The following is a 23,786-nucleotide window of genomic DNA, read 5'->3' as shown; positions in this document are numbered from 1 at the left end:
TTTCTCTTTTACGACCTCTCACTCATTTTTGACATCTCTCATTTTACAATTTCAAACAAAGAAATGCTAAAATTTGCTTATTTTTGCTTTCAGATTATTATTATTATTATTATTATTATTATTATTATAGAGAATTTTAATATTATTAATATTATTATTTTGTAAAAATAATATATAGTTTTAATTATATAGCAAAAGTTTTCTGATTTTAATGAAAATTTTTGCATAGAACAACTTATTTTTCAAAAAAGAAATCTTGAATATGTAAAATCAATTTTAAAATTTTTTTTATCATTTTTTCACATTTTGTATACAATTTCAATAATTTTTATAATAGGATAATAGAAAATTTGAATAGGATATTAAAATTTGAATATTTTATAGTTTTATACGATTTTTTTACGATTATCTTTTACGATTAAAAAGTTATATTTAAAAAATGAAAATAATACCAAAGATTGGAAATAAATATTAAATAAATATTAATAAAAAAATTAGTCCACATACAACTTGTATATTATGATCTACATATTCATAAGATTTCATAAAACAGAATTATTGATTCTGCTTATACTTATTAGAAAGTTTTTAAAACAATTTTTAACAATATTAAAATATATCCTCTTTTATCTAAAATATTTTTGATTTAACATTATTGGAATATATAATTTCAAATAATCGTTTATCCTGTGTACTTATTAGAATTTAAACAAATACTTTTCATACACTTAGATACACAACACAAGTTTTGCATCTAATAATAGCTTAAGATAAGTATCTAATAGATTAAAAATTTTTGTAAAAATTCTTTCTCGACGTCATTATCCAAACTATGGAAATGTTTTTACCCAGATTAGTAGAGATTAAGGATTGAGGATTTTCTTGTGTTTCTCTTGATACCATTGTCCAAAGTATTGAAATATTTTTACCTGGATTCAGTATAAATATTCGCACAACTCTGAATTTTAGCCAGTCTTTGGGCGACCACCGATCGAGCGAAACGTGGTGCGAAATCTGAACTTAAGTTTTAAAGGTTTTTTTTTTGTTTTTTTTTTTTTTTTAAAGAAACTGTGACTGTGCAATGTTTTCCGTAATCATGATGAAAAACCAAAACAAGAAAAAAGTGTTTTTCTCGATACAACACAAGACGATGACTGAAACGAACGCATCTGTGAAAATGAGCCACGAATACGGGATCTCGCAAGATTTCACGCATGGAGACTACGATCTTTTATCAAATTTTGGAAACAGGGGGGAGTTATATAAAATTCGTAAAGGATTTCTGAACGAGGATGTGGAAAATTGTTTGTACACGTTGTTTCTGCAGCAACAATCAGTAGGGAATCCTTTGACCAATTCGTCGCAACAAGAAAAATCGATGAAAATTTGTGGCGGATTATTGTTTGGTGGCAGAGGTTCCCTACGGATTTTTAAAAAACGCTACATGACTCAGTCTTACAGGCAGAAGGTTAATGAGAACAAAGCTGCAAAAATATTCGTAAACAATTCAACGACGAACAACAGCAAAGCGGAGAGGGAAAAAAAAGAAGGATTTATCGGAGAGAAACAAAGAAAAATGGAAGAAGAAAATTTAGAATTTGAAAAGGAATTAAAGAAAGGGCGGATGATGCAGGAGAGAGGAAGGAGATGTGGAATGGAGGAAGGGCAGTTAATTGAAAATTCAAAATTAAGCTTTGTGGAAAGGAAGAGAGGAGATTTAAATACGCTGGAACAAATTATAAAAAAGTATGCCAATGATGATCAAACTGTAATAACAATGGGTGAAACTATAAGAAGAATTCTTGAAAATAAAATTTAAATAAAGGTTAAATTATTCTTGAAAATGAAGAAAATGATTTTTATTATCTTTATACCTTATTCTTATAATTTTATTATACAATAAATTATTGATATAATTTATATAATTATACCAATATATTATATTGATTATCCATCAGATTTATTGTTGTCGGATTTTTTGAAACGAATATTAAAAAAAAAAAGAAAAAAAAGAAATGATCGAATTAACAGATTTAAAATATATAAAATATAAACATGTACACCTGATCTGTAATAAGCAACTGTTTTCAAACGAGTTGCTTATTTTGAAACAAAATTGTATCACGTTTATATATAAATTTGAATTACGCGTATGTACGTAATATATTAATAATTCGCTTTTTATTTGCAGAATAAATTCATTACTGAGATTTTCAACATCAAAATGGGATCGTACAATACAAAGTAAATATTTTCATTCTTCATATTACGATATACATAAATTACTTTTGCTTTTTGTATGATCAATGTTACTATTATCGCATATCTCATTAATGTTAATTTTATTTGATGTTTCTTTTTTTTTTTCTTTCATCTTAATAATTTTACTAATTCACAGAAACAGAAATAAAAGAGAACTTTTCCTTCTGAAGGAATGTAATTGTATATATAGTGTAGTAAAATAATTTGTATATAGTGTAATTTGTATATATAGTGTATATAGTGTATATAATGAAAGTAGAAAAAGTAAGTAAAGCGTAATTATATAAATATTATTATGTAAGTATATTTTGTAAATACATAAGAATTGTAAATTTTATATATATATATGTATATATTGATAAAAGAAAAAAAATAAATAATTGTAAATAAAAATATTGTCGATATTCTATTTATCCTCAAAAATAATAAACAATCCAGACTGAGTTACTTATTTCAAAACTATATGTATATACGTCAAAATCACTGATATATAAGGAAAACATTGTACATGCTTTTATTGAACAATGTCACTGCTCGTTCGACTGTAAATATTTATGACTGTTCGATTTCACCTCTCTCATTCGTTCTCAGATCTCTTATTTTCTGCAGACAACTTGAAACAAACAAGCGAGTTATCAGCTCTACTATTAATAACTACTAATTATTATACGTAATATATAAATTTTTCCAATAATTAGTATACATTCTTTCAAATTTCCTTTCCTATTATTTTAATAATTTTTTTTATTTTTTAATATTAAATTACAGTATTGAAAATGAAAAAAAAATGAAATATATATATTTTAAGTGAATTCTCAATGTATTAAATTTCCAGGTGATATTGTAAAGATTTGAATTAGAGATTTAGAAAAAGATTTAATATTTCTTAGAATTTATATTGCGTAGGAATAATAAAGAAGTATGGATAAAATTCGTCCATTGACTAAGAAAATTTGTTATTTAAAAATTGAATTGAAAAATATTGTAATTTAAAATGAAGATACAAGAATAAAGAAAAAATAATTTGCAGAATAGTTAGTCATAAAAAAATAATTTCTTCAATTTCTCTTTATAACATTGTTAATTATTCTAAACAAATAATATAAACAATTAATTATCTTAATTATCTTAGTATATCTTATATTAAATATTACTTGTATAAATAAATTTAATGAAATTCATCCAATCAGAAAATAAATTATTAATCTAATAAATAACATAGTCTAAAAAATTATTTTCACTCTTTCAATTCCTTTCGAAACAAAGATTATCCAATTTCAATGTATCCTTTATTTCTGCTCTAAAATTTCTTTTTCTCGATTACCTTCATCAACAATATGCAAGGATTGCTAATTAAAAACGTCTAAAATATCCATCCTTCACGTGCATACGTGTTCAACAAGCACAAGAAAGTTATCGACCAGCAGCTTTAACAACAGAGGACTTGTCCATCTGGATTGGACGAGCAACGATCCGTGGAGAGAGGAGAGACTTACTCCATCGGAATAGAATCATCGAGGAAATTTTCATGGCGTATCGTCGAACAGCTTTCAGCGACGTCCAGTGGCTTTGGAGGCTGGACAAAAAGACGCTAACTCGACAAATTACTTTCACCTCCTCGGTCCCGGGAGGCAAGATCGATGAACCAGCCCCAAGCTCGAATATTATCCAGTCATTTAGCCCTTCGTAAAGTTATCGAGGATAATATCTTCATTAAGGGGCCCGCGAAATTCCAATGAAAAACCAATCCTGCTCGACACGCGCCCGCCATTTTTTTTCCAGTGCACTGGCCACGCATCTACGATTATTCCCATTAAATTCTTTAATTCTCTAAATATAGTATCTTTAGTTCTTAGAATTTAATTCTAAAAAATTGTGTATAAATAAAAAAACTTTGGATTTTTAAATTTAATATTTCATCTATGGTTAAAATTAATTCTTTAGTTAATATAGTTTAAGTATTATTTTATTTTAATTCGCATGGCACCTACGATTATTTCCATTAAATCTTTAATTCTCTAAATATAGTATCCTTAGTTCTTAGAATTTAATTCTAAAAAATTGTATTTAATAAAAAAACTTTGGATTTTTAAATTTAATATTTCATCTATGGTTAGCATTAACTCTTTAGTTAATATAGTTTAAGTATTATTTTATTTTAATTCGTTTCAATAATTAATTTCCTTAATTGTATATTCGATAAAGTTTTTAAAATCAGCATTATATTTAAAATTATTTTTAGTATTAACTTTAGAACTCTATTGCATTAGTCTTACTTCGAAATTATAGTTAATATAATTAATTTTAATTCAATTTTAATTTAAATTTAACATTCCATTTGTAGTTTCTTCTTTTCAATAAAGATTGGTAATAAGATTTCTACTAATTTCTTTTTTTTTATTGTTCAGATAGATGGATTTACATTAGGTAAATTGAATTGTAAACGTTCATTTTATTTAATTGAAATTTAGTTTACACACTTGATTTTGATCGACTTGAGGTTAATTAATTTGCTCAATCGAAAATTGCTTAATGTAAACACGTATTAAAACAGTGAATAATTCATAGATTGATTTAATATCAATAATTTTGATTTCAATTCACTTGAATGAGTGAAAAGGATAGGTGAAAAGGTAGCTATAAGCTTCATAATTTTCAGATAATAATTTAAAGAATTAGAACTTAAAAGAAAAACAATTATTAAGACGAATACTTTGTACATAAAAAGAAACGATTGAGATATCGTATTTGTTTTACGATAAACAATTTATTATAATTTAAAAATACATAAAAGATTGATATACTTGTACTGTGCACATCTTAAAAATTTCAATTCAAAAATTGATCAAGATAATCTCACGATAATTAAGCAGACGAAAGAAGAACAAATAAGTCAGTTAATAGGTAACACAATTCAAAACCTGGAATTTCAATTCTTTTGGACAAAAATCTTTCCATTCTACTGTTTAATACGCACACGATCGATACAATACAAGTACGAAAGAGATTTTACAATCTTTTTCGCATTATTCATGATTTTATCGTCAACACAATCAACAAAAGAATTAATAAATAAAACATCGATCAATCGATTTGATTCCTTTCTGAATCAGTGAGAAAAATATTACCCGCAAATAATACAATTTTCAAAATCGAACCTTAAAGAAGGCAAGCAATCACCCATCACTGGCCAAATAAATAATCTCCACACGGTCTCTGCCACCGCACACTCTTCCCCTCCTTTTTCGTCTACCGCTCGCCGCACGCGCTCCTTCCTTCTCACTTCCCAAGACGCTTGGCGCGACGTGTCGTCGCAGTCCCGCACCAAGCGGTGGCAGCGGCTCGTTTACTAATTATTAATAAACTAATTGCGGCTTCCGTAGAGGCACGCCTCTCTCACGTAAATCAAGACACGAGCCGTGAACGACCAACACGACCAGCTTGCGGAAGGGGGGGGGGAGGGAAGAGGAGAGATGGGAAGGAGGGGTGAGCAGGGGTGAGTGTTGGGAGGAGGGGTGTCTTTAAGCTTTACTCTCGCTCACTCATTACGCGTCGCATGTGAAATATCTCTGCACACGCGCGCGAGAGAGAGAGAGAGAGAGAGAGGAGGAGGGGAGGGGATTCCGTCCCGCGTAAGAACACGTAACAACGTAATTTCAAGGATTTACAAATCCTGGATAATTTTACGAGCATCACCATCGGGCGGACGCCGGCGCGCGTGTAAATTGCGATTCGTAACGAGCCCTGTGCCGAGAAATTAATGGCTACTGGGTTGGATAACGTTACGACGAATATCCTCGATCGTTCTGATTTCTATGGTTAACGGGGCGGAGAGCGTGGTGGATTTGGGATTTGATAAAAGTGACGATGCGAATTTCAATACGTGAAAAATATATTGAATTAAGAGGTAATTGGGGATGAACGTACAGCAACGTACAAAAGTTTGAAAATTATATTTTTTGGATGAAGTGAAAGATTGTTATAATAAATGTTAATAGGAATTTACCTAAAATTTGTTTTGTGTTAAGGAAAAGATTTGGTTTCAAATAATTTAAAATTATTAATTTGAAATTTTGTCGTCTTGTTTTTTTGTTATAGTTTTTATTAAAAATTCTTTCTTAACTTTTAGATATAATAAAATATGTGCATACAATAAATATGATATTTGGAGCTCAAATATATAAATGTTATTTGAAAATTGGGAAATTAATGCACATATTTTATTTCATTATATTGAAGTTCGATTATTCAAAATCTCTATGAAATAAATTTCAATTATTTAATAGAAAAAAAAGTGTTAATATATTTATGGGATACTTTTATTAAAGATTTTAAAAGCCAAAATAAATTAAATATAGATTGAGACTTATTTTGTTATAAGCGATTGATAAATAACAGTTCATATTTTAGCAATTTTTGTGTTAAAATTGATTTCCAGGATCTTCATTTTATAATGATAATCTAATTATTCAAGAAAAAAAAATACTTTAGGATACTTTTGAAACCGACTGTACATAAAATTTCTCTTTTACAAAAAAAAAAAAAATATGTAACATATTAAACTGAATAAATTAAATAAAATTCTTGAAACGAGTATAGTTAAATTAATCGAACGAATCATGAAAGTAATCAGAGAACGCCTAACGCATAACAGAATCAATTACATTAACTCGTCGTACAACAACAAGAGTGCAACGCAAGATAAAACAGACGTTTCCATAAATTTCTTCTATCAACACACCAACATCAGAAATAACTTTCGCCTTAATCTTGAAGAGTAATACGCAAGGTATCTCGATACCGATCAAAACAACTTCGTAACGGCTGTGCACTCCGTATAGAAGAAAGAAAAAAGAAGAAAAAGAAGAAAAAGAAGAAGAAGAAGAAGAAGAAGAAGAAGACTATGTATACCCTATTTAAAGACGAAGCACGTAAAGCCAGTTTACAATCCAACGAGTGAAACGAACTAAAAATCTAATCAACGGAACGGAAGGTGATTACTTATTTCAAAGGCGAACAGTTTTAGCGTCATAATTTAGAAATTAAATCGAATGCGTGGAAAATCTTCTGAGATCTCCGACGTCTTAAATGTCAATGTGTTGGCTCGTTACACGCTACGTACGGTAAAGTCAATAATTTCTACAATCTTTCCCTCCGACGATAACTTACGAACATAAACGAGCGGTCATAATAAGCCACGCCAGCCAGTGATTTATTGCTCGGCCAATAGGTATTGGGTGTATATCTACCTACGTGTCTAAACGGGCGTGCAATTACAGTTATATCAGATGGAGACTGGTTTCCACTCCCTAAAACACCATCCATCTTAAAACGCGCCGTTTACTTTATTGCCTTCGTTTCTCGATATACATATCGAACACTCTCAGAAGCCGAATTGATCGACACTTTATTCTTCCAGTATTCCTTTTTTTTTAATCTATTTATTTATAGTTTTCAATTTTTCGAAAAGAAAAAAAAAGGAAAGATAATTATTTCTCACCGATTATATGTATGTATTGTGTTATTATGATTATTTCTTCCTTATACGCGTTTATTTTTATTCAGTTTCTCGTATCTTTCGAGATATTTTCTAGAAATTTTTATTTGAAAATTACGTAGTACAGTTCGTTCTGGCGTAGGCGGTTGAGGAATGACAATTTGGATTCTCTGTAATTTATTCTAAAAAAAGAAATGAAAGAGAAAAATCAATAGGTTATAGGTTAAGTTAGATGAGGTTAGGTTTCATACTGTTTACAGGATCCATCGTAACGTGAATTATTTAATTAACTTACCAATATATTTCATTGAATATTTCATTTTAACTTATATTAAGCTGTATAAAGTTAAATTTATTGTGATATTAGTTTATAATTATTTTTGTTCAATTGAATAATTATTATATACATTTAAAAAATTCCTATTTAAGAATATTAAATATATAAATTTAAATGTTTGACAAAAGTTTTATAAACACTTCAAAAATTAAGATCAAAAGAAATAATGTGTGCTCATTATACCGAATAATTACCAAAAACAAATACTAAACTTACTTTTATAAGTTAATCTCTTAAATTGCAATCTTAAAAAATTTATTTGCATTTCCGTACTTTCATACACATTATGAGCAACATAAAATACAAAACAATATTATTTAATCATATATAACTAACGAATAATTAACATAAATATTTATTTATCACGATAATATTTCAAAATAAAATTAAGAAATATCTGTAATAAATAATATATCTTTCTTCCTCAATCTGTTTCTCTTCTTTGTAATTTATGGAATTCAATCAATATGAGTTTCTGAGTGGTTTCCCAGTGTAATATACACGCTATATAATTTTGAATCGATGGAAAAACATAACGATCGACACACGGTGCGCGGATGAAGTTCTTGGTTAAACGACAAGAGAACTTCATCCAATTTCTATGGTAATGTCTCCGGCCACGTGGGCAAACAATAACGCGTATCGCGTGTGCCCGTCGAACGCGAAAAGAAGAGAACAATCGGGGAAACGATTGGGAAAAAAAAAAAAAAAAAAAAAAGAAGAAAAAAAAAAATCATCGCCACGTTGTTCCAGAAAGATAACGACAAAACGGTCTCGTCTCGTTCCGAAACGTTTGACAGGTTTCGTTTTATATACATATACAGCACGTGCGACATGGCGTCGGTGATGTAGTATCGTAGAGCGCGATATTAGATCCTATATCGGCTCTAAATATGTAACAGCGCCTGTAGGATGTAAAAAAAATACGATTCTATCGAAGGAAGGATGTGTAGCGTGAATTTCAACTCTCTCTCCATCCACTTTTTTATTTATTTTTTTTAAACGAATAGTAATAAATTGAGATATATATATATATATATAAAATTTGTAATTTGTAATCGATGATATCAATGTACAAAAATTATAAAAGATAGAATATAAAGTGTATATTGTCAGAGAGAGGATTAGAAATATTCATTGGGATAATATTAATTTAAAATTTCACTAATATCGTTTCAATAGATTATAATATACATGCAAATTAAATGCATTAGATTATTGAATCTGATTTATTCGAATTTGAAACGCGTAATTTGAGACAATTTGAATAATGCGAATCGTTTGTTTCATTTCGAGTGAAAGGAAAGATTATCTCAAATTATCTGAAATTATTTTAATTCAATATCCGAACAAAACTGAAGATAATTCATTTTTATATATAATTAATGAAGCATTTTCAAAAAAAAAAATTAAAACTATATAATATAATGCTTAATTAATTTAACAATTTCCTTCACGACTTTTGCAAACAGAAATAATAATCAGAATTTAAAACGATCCTTTTTAATTTCAAGGATGCAATTTCATCACGATATATATAATTTATTTTCCCATTCACAAATTTGACTTTGCTTCGACTCAATTTTAAAAATGAATACATCACTTTTGTTCTTTTCTTATCTGAAATTTTATTTCCTGCCCAATTAAGCTGGAATTATTAGCCTATTTATTTATTTAACGGATCCATGATCCTTTGTCCACGAGATCAACGTGTATTTTCCATTCCGTGACACGGATACCTCGATGAGATGGAAAGTAGGGAACAGAAAGCCGGATAATTCGCAGTTGGAAGGGTTAATCGAAATTTCTTGAATTATACCAAGCGAAAATTGGTTAGCGTAACACGCCGTATAATGAACTATTATTACTTGGTGCACGCACCACCTATACGATGAACGTGTTTTCGTCTAATTGGCGGTGGGCGGGATAATTGTCGCATGAGACGAAATTCAATATATTCGCCGTGTAACCGGTGGATCCGATCGAAGAAAGTGCGCACATTACCGGATATTTACTATCGCGTGCCGCCTTATCGCGCGATATGATCGAATTTTAGCGTGGCCGGCTGTGTATTTATATTCATGAAGCGTTTTCGAGAACGTATTTTCGGCCATGTGCAAAATACGACGATGCCACACACAGTTTCCTTTAAATATGGAAATGCGTCAACGCGTTTATATACCTATTTATCTTCCCAGACACGCATTAAAACATCCTTTGCACTCATAAAAGTGTGTAATCGTTGACACGTTCTTTCCTGGATGAATTAATAATTTGATATTTTTAATATTTATGGGACGGTTTTGGGAGGAAGATTGATTATCCAAAAACGGAAAGTTGGATAAGATAAAGAAAAATATGGATTCGTTATTATTAAGTTATCAATAATTATTCAAGGATTATTCATTAATTTATAAGTAAGTTTGAAGATTGCACATTAATAATCTAAGATTATGAATTTTCATAAAATCTTTAAAGTGTTAACGAATTTTTTGAATTGTTTTAATTATATAAAAAAGTTTGAAAAATATTCTTCACACCCTATATCAGGAATTTCTACATTAACTCATATAATTATTTTGATTAATAATTATTTAAATTGGCACTTGTTACAGATAATCACTTTACATTTTGTCAATTCAATAAAAAAGAATGACTTAAAATAAAGCTTTCGTTTCATCTTTCCCTGAATTAGTATCCAAATTCAAAAATTATACAATATCGACAAAACATTTTTGGTCAATAACAATTTATTAACAAACAATATGACGACAACTAAAATTTTCCAAAGTTATTGAAAATTGAACGATGATAACAAGTGAATCAAACAGTCAATTGTCAATCAATATAATATTTTAAGCATTATCTACATTATCCATTTTCACATATATAGAAAGATCCTCAGTCTACTTTTCCTTCTACAAAATCCGCACCAATCATTAGAGACTCGCGTATCGAAAACAAGAATAACCGAAGAATAGTAAGAAAAAAGCAAGACTCCTCTTCCTCCTCCCCTCGAGTAACGCTGCCCACGTCAGCGTAAAGCCCGAAATCGTTGGAAATTAAATTTTTCCCTGGAGGTGGCCCCGACCGCACGGGCCACAAATTCATAAGATTCAATATGCTACGCGAGCGAGCAGGTTGCCAGCAAGCAAATGGGATGGGGCTCTGCGACGACTTTGGGCGGGGGTTGGAAGCGCGGCGAGGAGGAGAGGGGGGGAGCGCCGCCACAAACGGGGCACTGTTTTATAGTTTACATCGAATACGTGCCCTTCCTACCGCAGGGCCTCGCGGGACTATAGCTACTTTTACATACACCCTTTCCTTCTCTCCAAGCCTCCAACCTCCTCCCCCTCTCACGTCAGCCTGTCTCTGCGTCGCTGCATGTTTACCTACGCGATATATATGAACTAATATCGTGATGCCAACGCAGCGGCACTCGTGCACGCCAACCCCTCCATCGTGAATTTTTTAACGTCGAAGACGCCTCACGCGCCTAGTTGTTGGCCCCCCCCTGATTGTACAATGCGTGATCCGGACGGAGTTGTGACTTGAGCGGAGAAAAGGGGGATCGAAGATAGTATAATTGTGAACAATTGGCTGGTGATCGAATTAAAGCAAGGTTGAAGTTTGGTACATTTGGAATTTCAAACTGTTATACTTATTCCCAGTGAAATCGAGTTATGAAGAATTGAAATTGATGTTGAGATAGTAGTTGGTGGATCCGTTTGAATAATAATTAAATCGGGTAATCAGGAAGTTTTAAAGTGAATAAATAAATGTATCTGATATTTTAATGCAAGAATTACGTGGAATAATAATATAGAATCGTGTCAGAGTCGTAATCAATGTAATCTTTTGATTCTTTGTAATTGCTTCAGGAAATTGATATCATGAAGAATTCAACCATTATGAAGATAATCAAATGTATAAGTTTATATTTCTTTTAACTGATTATATTTTTAATTAAAAATTAAACTTGCAATATTTTCTCAGAAATTGTCACCTGATAATAATAGATTCTTTTGTAACATCGAATTATCACAAAATGAAAATTCGATATAATCCCAACAATCAAAATACTTGATCGACATCAACAAGAAATAAAACTACCCTGATCCTAAAGCCCCGCCTAAATTCGATTATTTCCATCGGATTAGTAACTCGGATCATTTCAAATTCCACGATGTTCCAACTGTAATAGATCCGAGAGTACCCTGGGATCCATTCGCGGCTGGCCCCCTAATGCAAACAACTGGGATCCTGGCGCCGCTTCGATTCGCGATGAGTGTTTCGCCGGCAAACCTCAACTGGCCCATCGTGTATCGCTTACAAAATGAAATAACGCACTTTCGCAAAGTCGCCTAGGAAGGAATGAAACGCGAGGGGATGGATGGGAACGAGGAGGAAGGGGGAGAGGCGAGAGGATGAGAGAAAGAAGGCGAGGGCGAGAATATTGGTTGACTTGTAATACCGAGAGTGGAAGAGAGGCAGGGACCCGACGAATATTAAATATATTATTACATTCATTCTCATTTCCCTTTTAGCCCCGGTATGCCGACGGGGCTCACCTCCCCTTACGTAGCAACGTGTTCGAGTTCGCCGCGCGCGCGAACAAGCGCCAACAACCGCCGTTATCGCTCGTGTGTAATTGCGTTTGGGAAAGGATCCACCGGTTAGAGGTCGTTGGAAAATTCGTGGATAAATTCTTGGCTTTCGCGATGGGAGGATGGTTCGAAAGTTAATTCGTCTCGAAGAGGATAGAGGGAGAGGGAGAGAGGGAGAGGTGGTAGATGAAGCGGGTGAATGCTTGAAATATGAATAGGTACGTCTGTTGCAGCCAAGAAGTCGTAAAAGCAAGATTGTTGCTGGCCATATTTTAGACGTTGAATGTTCCGTTTATAGCTGTGTGCCCGTGGTGCACTTTGTTTGCCGGCGGTGTTCAAAATTTAAAACTACTTACGGTTAGTGGGGTGGTAAGAAAGAGGAAACCGTTCGGGGGATTGAAAATCACTGAAGATGGGTTAAGTTTGAAATTGGAAATTTAAGGTAAGAGGGAAAAGTAATATGAGGGAAGGGATATATTTTTTTTTTTAATAAAAGTAGAAAGTAAAAAATTCGCGAGTATTATTTCGGATTTATTTGAATAATTTTAATTCACCCGGGATTCTGTCGATGCTTTTTAATTATTAATTTGTTTCAATCCTGTATGTTGTAAGTAGAAGTTTGTATTTAATTAAATTGCACTCGTGTAACATTATATTTTATCTTTTCCATTCGAGTTGAATGTAAAAATTTCTTGCTTGCAATTTTATCTTTGTGAGATGTAAAAGTAGACACATATCGTTCCTCTCGGTGCCAGAGGCACGAATATGCAATTCAATAATTTATGAAAGTTTATATATTTCAAACGTGAAATATTATAAAATATTTATTAAGATCAGGTATTTTTGAGATGTCACTGTTTATTTAAGAGTTTTATTTCATTATGAAATATGATGTTATTTTTTATTCTTAAAATCAAGAATAAAAAAAAGGAATAAAATTTGTCACGTGTTCTTATTTAAAAAAAAAAAAGGAAAAAAAGAAGAAGAAGAAGAGTGCACATTCATGCTTTTGACATAAAGAGGATAATATGATTATACATTATTTTTTTATGAAGGTCCATATACCGTGATTCAACTTATATAATATATAATTTACTTTTTCTCGCAGAAATGCAGTATCTTCATTATTTGAATTAATATAAGAATTTTCCAATAATGAAACCCAGATTTTTCTTAAAATGGATAATTATTCTATATTTTAGTAAAAGTAAAGTAATACTGGATCTTTATAATATCTGTATATTAATTTTTAATTTCAGATTTTCAGAATATTATGTTCTTTTGACAATTCTGTTCTAGCATTCTCACCGTTTAATAATTTCTCAAGTATTTTCTCGATATTTAACTTTTCAATGTTATCGTTGTTATTGAATTCTAATGTATTAATAAATCCTTTATTAATACATTATTCATCCGTTTCCTCTACGTTTTGAAATAAACGTGAAATGTTTGCGGCAAGAAACATCGTAAAACGTGTACTGTAAACGTGTCCAATGTCAATTAAATTCTATTTCCATTGTCCATTGCGGCGATAAAAAAAAAAATAATAAAACGTTCAGAATATTTACATATATTAGATTATTCGAGTGATAGAAATTTTACTATATTTTTTTAATTCTCATTGCATTAATCTTTCAGAGACGTCTAATTCTCAACAACAAATTTTAATATTTTCCTTAACCATCTTCAATTCCATAAAAATATATCGTCTCTCGAAGAATTAACCATCACTGCACAACATAAACAAAACGTTTCTATCTTCTCTTATCAATTTTATTCGATAATTTAAAAAAATAAAAAAAAAAGAGAAAGAGAAAGAAAAAAATGAAGAATTAACTGTAAGATTTTCGCTGAGATAACGAACGAAAGGCACGATAAGCCATTAAAACGGCCATTAGCTCTATCACTTCGGAACAGGGAAGATCGAAATGCAGCGGAAACGACAGCGGCAAGAGAGGTATGACGCGTTCGAGTGGGGCGTGTGTATTCGGCGCAAACACATAATCGAGGGTATTAAACGTAATTAACTACCCCTTTAAGCATGCGGCAGAGATACACGGGCGAAGAGGGTCCATCGATATATCGATCGATCGCAGAGCGCTGGTACGTAGACGGGCAAATGTGTATCGAGGCCCTTTCCATTAACGTGCCACCACCACGGTATCGCCCCTCTTTTACCTTTACCCATCGCTGTACCCCTTTGTTTTCCCTCATGGGAAATACATCCTCTCCTTTCTAATTGTTTTGCCTCTTCCTATCGATCTAGCCCCCATAGAGGCGAAGGTTACTCACCGATCTTTGACGAGGCTCTCGTAACGCTTCCACTCCAACTGAAACGAAACAATGGACGGTTTAGAAACGTCTGCTCGAGGAATTACCGATCCCCGAATTATCAGGATCAGTTTTACTAATTGCATTTCTCCGTGTGCAGTAGAATTATTCGAGTTTGTGCGGAGGGAAAAATTTGTCCGTTTTTATCGACGGACGGTAACGCGATAACGCAATTTTTTTTTAACGAAGTTTTGAAATACGACGATGACGCTCTCGTGTGAAATTATTCTTCTTAAATTGAATTTGTAGAAAATTTTGTGCTCTTTGAGATATAGGTTATGAATTATACAATTTTCTTTCACAATTTAATAATATTCAATAAAATAATTATACAATTATGTAAATTTTATCAACAGTATTAACTTGATTATAATATAACAGGATTCTAACAACAAGAAAAAAATTGAAATATAATAATGATCCAGACAATAAGAAATTAGATATACGCCTGCTTAATGTGAATAAAACCATATATTCAATATTCTTCCAATATTCACTGTCTAGTTAATCACTTAGAACTTTTATTTTAGCTTCAACTCTTTCCACGTACGTTATTTCAATATTTTCCACGTACGTATATCGCGGAAACAGGAGAAAAATTCATGGATTATTGTAATTCGAATTCCACGTGATATTTGCACGTGTGAATTCTCGAATGAAGCCTCTTTCGAAATTAAAATGAAGTGTTGAAACTCGTTCCACCGCGCGAAATTCCAACACTTAACTATTTAAAGATTCTTGTCAGTGGCTAGGAGCAATCGAAACGCCTGGCCCGTATGAAAGGTGTGAATCGCAGAAATTACAGAGGGCAAGCATCATTTGCATGCGCAAATATGGCCACAAGTGTCTTCCGTATCACGACACCCTCGACTGGTGCTGAACCATCGTGCATTTCAGAAGCACGCAATCGAAGCGACGCGAGGTATCGAGGCGCCTTGTTTACGGGCAAGCAATCAGCTTAAGAGGAAAGCGAATGCTCGAATGAGGAACCGATGCCTGAACAAATGTCAGTCGGCTAAGATCTAGGAATGGTGTTATGTTGGCGAACAATTGGTTAATGCCCTTTGTATCCTATCTTTCCATACGATCTATCTTCGCGATTTCTCTCGATTCCTTGTGAATCTAATTGAAAGTCGAATAAATTAAATTATCCGTGTGAAAGAAGCGACGCGTTGTGTTGTTTGTTACGATACAACAACAAAGATGTAGATACATAAAATTTGCAATTTTCGAGTTATTGGCAAGGAAAGGAAAGGAAAAATTTTATCACTCGTACTTTTTATTAATAGAATTTTATAAAAGTGCTTTTATATTGTGTGTGTATTTTTAATTTGATATTTTAAAATTAAATTTTTATGCAGTTTTATATTATATCTTAGAATATTTACATCGTCGTTTCCTTAAAGTCGTAATTTTTGAGTTATTGCATTGTTGCAATATGTGAACAATATGTATACTCAATATATATATGTTCATAAGTATATGAATACTGTCACTCTTAATGAATGATTGACGTAAAGTCGTTTCCTCAAAGTCATAATTTTTGAGTTATTTCATTGTTGCAATATTCTCATCCATAAGTATTATATGATATTTGTCGCTAAATTCTACAAAGATATATCTAAATAATATTTGATACTATTAAATGATACATTTATTTAAATTCTTTGAATAATCGTTAAATTTATATATGAAATATTAATACTTGAAGATTCGTTCGAATAATTTCTTAACTTAAATTAAAGTTTAAATTGACAAGCTATCATTATTTAATAAAAAGACATTCCAATCTTATTAATGTATTCATATTCAAATTATATATAAATCATATACATATATATCTGATATATCTCATATATATATACAGAGTATTAAGTGAGACATCTCTTAAAAATCAATTCTGAAGACCAAAACAAATACAAAAGTTGAAATAATGTCAATCGAGACTTATTTATTTATTTATCAAGCAAATGGAACGAAGAAAGAGTTATCTCTTTCTATCTTCCTTCTTTTAACATAAATTTAAATTATAATTTGATAAAACTAATATTTTTATATATTAGAATACTAGAATCAATTCTTTTGCAAATATCCTTATTGATATATGAAAATTGAAATGTGAAAATATCATTAATCACACATATAACATCAATTTTTTAAAATAAGTCTATTAATCTAACTCTAAAAAGTCTTATATATGAGCAGGAACATATTTTTCGTCGTCACGTTAGATTAAAAGGAAAAAAAAAAAACTTTGTCGAGTCTTAACTTGTTGCTTATACTTGTTGCTTACTTGATTTAATCCATCATTAGAAAAGGGTTACATTACTATTTTAACTTCGTAGAAAAGGCCGCATCAGGAAAAGCTATGATCACCATAGCCAGGACAAGTAATAGTCGTTACTGGTTATTTAAGAGACGCGGAAAGAGGACAAAGCTATCACGTGTCAGGTATTCGTCGGTATTGCAGGAGGAACGATGCGTAAATTTGAACTGCGCATCGTCCGGCAGAAATTGTATACACGGAAAATTGACTAGCAGTATCGAGATTGTTCGACACTCTTAATGAAGTACCGCGGTGCAAATCAGTCAGTTGACCGACGGAGGAAATTTCGCTTATTATCGACGATGTCGTAAAACCACTATTCACGAACGCGTATGATGCACTTCGACTATATCCTGGAAGTAATTTTTCCAGCTCATAATTGAACATCGTGTACAATCTGGAGAATCGAATATTTTCATTTATTCGTAGGAAATCTCGTGGCTAATTGACACATCCGTGAAACGTGAAATTGCCAATCAATAACTAGCTTTCCTTTTTCTTTGCATTATATGGTGAAAGATTGTCAATAGAATTTAAGATCGTTTCTATTTGGAGAATTTCATTAATTTACCACACTGGGATCTATTAATCTTAGTTAGTATTATTTAAGCTGTGCAAATTATTAGTAAATTTCATGCGCTTGGAAATAATTATGATTGTGATAAATTAACGTTAGCAATAAGTTTGTATTCACGTGATAAATTGTAAAAACATTCGAACGAACTCAAGTGAAAAATTTGACATTTCTTGATAATTAGCGATTAAATGAACGCTATAAAAGTATACGAATTAAATTAATAGTTATATTTTTTTTTATATATAGATATTTTATATATAAATATAGAATTTTAATATTTATTATTATTTAATTACATTTTAGCACTATCTTTCTTCCCAAATATCTTTGATCAAATTTTCAATAATTCCAAACTTTTAAAATTTAAATATAATTGGTGTAATGATCATTTTATCATGGATTCCATTTTATTAAAAATACATTTAATTACACTATTAATAATAACTATCTAATAATAATTAATCTATTTAATAATAGCACTCAATAATCATCCAATATTACTAATCCTTTCTTCAATAATATTTTAAAAAAAATCAAGATCCATTTCACCAAAAAGAAATGTATTTATTATTTAATTATTTAATAACGTAAAAGTATTAGATTGGATATAAGCAATATTAAATAATTAGACAAAGATGTACTTACTTAAGAAATATATTTTCACTTCGCTTTTATTAACTCGAATTCGACAATAGACCTCAACTCAGATTGATTCAGAGAAGGTGGAAGGCCGATTGGAATTCATGGGGTATCGCGCGAACTTTCGAATTTCCCCTGCAATTTCCCTTGCACGGCTAGGAGCGAGAGGCGCGCGTAACGGAAGTGCGGGACACGACGCGACGGAAATCGCGATGAAAATTGGTTGAACGTTGCTCTGATCGACTGGTGATCGTTGCGTTCAGCCCTGAAAAATTTTACACGGGATACAGTTCGGACGACTCGTTGAACAAAAACTTGCATGATAAACGATCTCTTGACAGACAGATATCACTTTGGATCCTTATATTTTTGTACATTAACCATTTAAAGTTCTATGTGATTGGAGAGCAAGATTTCATTCTTTCCAAGTGAATCCAGTATTTAATTTATCTGAATAATTATCTGGATAATGTGTTTGTAAAAATACAAGCTTATTTTTTATTTTTATATAAGACAAATTATAAATAAATAATGCATATAATGAAATTACTACTATGTAACATTTTACAAATATAAATTTGTTTCAGCTATATAAAAATTTTAACTATAATAATGATATAGTAAATTTGTATAAGAATTAAAAATTACATTATTATATATCATGTTGTAATTCAGATCTTGTTGTGAAACTATTACACTTGACATTCGATTTAGATCATGTTGAATTTTTAAATAATTCAAGAATATAGAATATAGAGAATTTTTATCTTTTCATAAAAATTTTTCTATCTTTGTTATTTTTCCTGGAATTAAAATTATTAATCATCGATTCATAATTTTTCGTCAATAAAAATTTAATAATTTCATCACTTGTAACTTCTTATGCATAACAATTATTAATTATTATAATGTATTATTTCTTTCTTAATATTTCTAGAACGAAAATTTTGTTAAAAAATTAATCGTCCAACCGAAAAGAGGCACGATAACTAGACGACAACATTCGCTCTTTAAATTATTTTCATCACGAATTATCGCATCGCGAATAATTTCACTGCTTTCGTTTAAAATATCCAAACGATTAAATCAACGGAAAAAAAAAAAATGTCGATACGATGTAACAAATGTAACAAAAAAATCTATTTCATTACTCGACGTGGACAAAAGAGGAAGAAGAAAAAAAAAAAATAGATAAATCCTTCTACACTGGTTGAAAATCACGGATACGTGAAAAACAGTAGATCACGCGTTGAAACGTCAACGAGGGATGACTGGTAATACGGTGTAATGTGCGCAAATACAATTATTCCTTCTATCCGTTGCGGAAATATTATGTTTAAATATATTACAATGTATCGTGACGCGGCAGTCACGATCCGTTCCGCTTTGTTGACTTCCCGCGCGCAGTATAAATCAGCCTTCATCCGACGTTTCACGATCGAGCGATCCTGCCCTTTCCCTCTGTCCCGGCATGCGCTTTTTCTGAGGGTGTACTCGTACGTAAAAGAAAAAAAAGAAGAAGAAATATATATGCGTGTGTGTGTGTGTATATATATAGACACGTGTAATGTACACGCGCGTATATAATAAAACAGAGGAAAAAGGAATATCTTACGCGCGTCATTGTTACGGTGCGAGCACGGTGGACACGGCGAGAACGTATTTCATCCGCGTTTCATAAAACGTAATTCCGAATGTATCGAGCGATAGACAGGAGGATGGACTTTGGAGTATCGGGAAAATATGTGTCACGACTTCTGACAGTTTACATATACCTTTTTGCCCAATAGAGGAGAATTCGACCGAATTATCATGTTCGAATTTGAACCGAATATTTCAGTTCTTCCTTTTTTTTTTTTTTTTTTTTACGCGGTTATTACGCCTTCGTTTCGAAGAGCCAGGTAAGCGTATGGATCCCCCCCCCCCTCCCCGTTCGTTTCGACTAATGTTCGATGTCACTTACAGGATTAATAGAAAGGTATGTGATGAATTAATTTTTTTTTTTTAAGGATCGTAGAGTTTTTTTCTTTAATTTAATATTATTGATATCAGGCTTGTTAAAGGAGAATTAGAGAAATGAGATTACGTATTTAAAATATATATTTCTTCTTTCAATTTGTATTTATTATTACGTTTCTGCACATATATTCTCTTGTTCAATTATAACGAATTTAAGAAACTGAATTAAGAATTGAATTTATATATATATAGTTTATTATATATATTTATTATATATAGTAAATATATATAGTATTATATATTATATATAGTAATTCATTTTATAATATAATATACAACTATATATAATAAAATAATGATTCACTGAAATATCAAAGAAAAAGTTTTTAATTATTTCAATAGATAAAAATTTACATTCTATTCATTTCACTTTTCCTTCATCTCCCCTCCAAGAAAATCCAATAAAATCCAATAGATACAATATAAAATGAAACTGAAAAATCGTAAGAATCATAGTTACCTATATTACTCCAGATTAAACGAAAAATCAAGACTTAAATTTCAACCTTACCTGACTCTATCATAGAGAGAGAAAGAGAGAGAGAGAGAATACAGAAAGAAAACACGGAAAGAGGGAAGAAAATTGAAACGCTCGTTCGGTCGTTATTCACCTTCGTTCTCCGATCTCCCCTGTCCTAACCTCAAAAAAAAAAAACGAGAAGAGGTTGAATCGAGAGGTTGGCCGAGAAAGGAACGGGGGAAAAAAGGCCTTCTACTCCTGGTTCTAAAACGGAATACCCGGATACCGGTGTATCTTTCAATGATTTCGCTTCGCTTTTCGATTGGCACGGAGAGCGGCGCGGTTGATTTCGCGCCGGCGGATATCCCGGTGAAATCCGATAAACCGCAAAAGGCTATTTGTTAGAATGAAAAAATCACTTCCTCGTGCCCGGCCGCTGATAAACCCCGACGGATCGTATCACAACCCGCGATACGTCAAAACAGAAATGGCGTGAATTCAATATCCCGAATTTCGAACTCCGCCGACATATGCGCCCGACCGTCCCCCTCCTCCTCCCTCTGCCCATCGCCACAAAGACACCGTTCCTCCCTTCGTTCCGCGCACATCTCGTTTTCCCCATTGTCTCGCGTGTACACGCATCTTTCGTTCTTCTACCGGCTCCACCGGTATTGCAGAGCATCGCGTGCTCGACCGATGCGACTCTTTGATACGATACCAAAATCGTTTAAACTTTTGATGAACAGGTGAGATTGGATTTAAAGGTATACGGAGGGGGACGTGGAAAACGTTGGTATCGAGGGTGGTATATAAGCGAATTGTGGATTATTATGCCGGAAAATGTGTTGTTTGTAAAAAATATTGTTTAAGACGAGGAGGAAATAATAATATTCGTGACACTCGATAAATTTGATAAACTTCGTTTCGAATTTGAATATTTTTGTATTTTGTGTTTTTGGATTTTGAAGTGTCTGTCGTTGTTTGACAATCTAATGATATTCTTTTCTTGAAATTTATTATTATTCTTTGACATTATCTGATTCAGATTTTAAAAAGAATTAAAGAGAATGGTTTGAATGTATGAAAAGTAATAAGATTTATTTATTTTCTTTGCTTTTTTGTAAATAAACATCAAATATAGGGAAAACGAAGAATTTAATTTCTAATAAGTAGCAAGAAAATGTTTAAAGTATATTACAAAGAAATCAAAAGAAATCGAATTATAAATTATAAATCAATCTTTCGTATATATATAAGGTGTCTCATGAATAAGCGACTGGCTAAAAATTTACATACGATGAATTACGTTCGATGTTTAGCTTTATCTATTGTTTTAATAAAAGCATCGTTATTCTATTTTTGTAAGGAAATATATTAAGATACTATCGTTTTAATTATCATTATCCATACAATTTTATTAATTATATTTTTTCAATAAAATATTAATAAGTATATAGAAATACATTTCGATAAAAAAATTCTATAATTCATCTTTATAATATTGCGACTGATAAAAGATAAAAGACTATACATTCACACTTAATTAAATAATAATCTAAGAACTAAATACAACGATATGCAACCATGTATAAATAAATCGAATTACAAACATTCTTCGCCCAACAATTACATCCAAAATTGGTTTATTCCAATTCCCCTTTGACCTTTTCCACTTTCCATGTATGTATATTACCAAAGAAGGATGAAAAGGTTGGAATCGATGAATGAAATATTTAAGCATCCCCCGAGGAAACGATTGGGAAAGGAGAAATTTCTCTGCTCGATCGACGATTAGAATATCTCTCCTATAAACCAAATTGTTTATACATGAAATTTAATGGAACCTTTTTTTCTTTTCTCTCTTTCTTTCTTTTTTTTATCATCGATCCAAGGACAATCGAATCGAGTTCTGTCTTCGGTCAAACATCGAAATGTGGAACACCGGCCTATATATCGGGATCGGCATCGATGGCCACGAAAGATCCACTATATCTCTGGCAGAGGATGGGACGAGAAGGGATGAGGATTGATCATAGGGCGAGACAAGTCGGGGTACACTCTTGACAGACTGACAAGCTGACAGGGTCAAAAGTCGTGAGATTAATCGCTCGAAACGGTGAATACAAATCAGCCATCGAATACGCATCGCTACAACGGAGACGGGACGATGAGTTTGTCACTCTCTCCTCGCTCTTTCGCGTTTGTCGATCAACGGTGTGTGTGTGTGTGTGTGTGTATGCGCTTTGATTGACGCGTTTTAACTTTTTTTTTTTAAAGAGAAGAGTAAATTCGAACTTATTACGTATATTCTACTCGATTTTGGTTAACAATTTAATCAATGATGATGATTATGATGGAAAAGAAGATTAGTCGATGTTATAAATACTACAAATAGTATCTAAGTGGATAAATTAGATCATAGAATTTGTATTCTGAATGCTAATGAAATAATAATAGTAAAAAATTCTTGGAGAATTTTATTTCAATGAAATCTTGTTTGATAGTTATTATTAAGGATAGAAATCAAATTATTGATTTCGAAATTTTTGAATTGTATTATCAAGATCATAATTTTTATTTACAAAGATTATAGTAATTGTGAAAATTATTGTAAATGTTAATAGAGTTTTATTAAGTTGTAATCAATTTAAAGCCACGTTAAACAAAGCAAAGTGGAGACAAAATAAGATAGTTCTATCTTTGTCACGTGAATGTTTCGCTCTGTCTTGCT

General features: G+C 31.5%; 1 protein-coding gene and 1 long non-coding RNA gene across 2 annotated transcripts in view; one reads left to right on the top strand and one right to left on the bottom strand.

Annotated features, from left to right (window-relative positions):
• LOC113219153 overlaps positions 1–23,786 on the bottom strand; it is a 312,779-nt gene that overhangs the window by 247,404 nt on the left and 41,589 nt on the right. Inside the window, exon 2 of the long non-coding RNA XR_003305859.1 lies at positions 14,996–15,033. This is a non-coding gene — a long non-coding RNA (uncharacterized LOC113219153). The remainder of the gene's footprint in view (positions 1–14,995; positions 15,034–23,786) is intronic.
• On the top strand, positions 721–1,860 carry LOC107965378. Its single transcript, XM_016915606.2, has one exon. It carries the CDS (start codon positions 1,082–1,084, stop codon positions 1,817–1,819), a length of 738 nt encoding a protein of 245 aa, XP_016771095.2. The 5' UTR covers positions 721–1,081; the 3' UTR covers positions 1,820–1,860.

The sequence above is a fragment of the Apis mellifera genome, linkage group LG12 (genome assembly GCF_003254395.2).
Source record: "Apis mellifera strain DH4 linkage group LG12, Amel_HAv3.1, whole genome shotgun sequence".
Lineage (NCBI taxonomy): Eukaryota > Metazoa > Arthropoda > Insecta > Hymenoptera > Apidae > Apis > Apis mellifera.
This window is presented reverse-complemented; position numbering and strand designations above follow the sequence as displayed.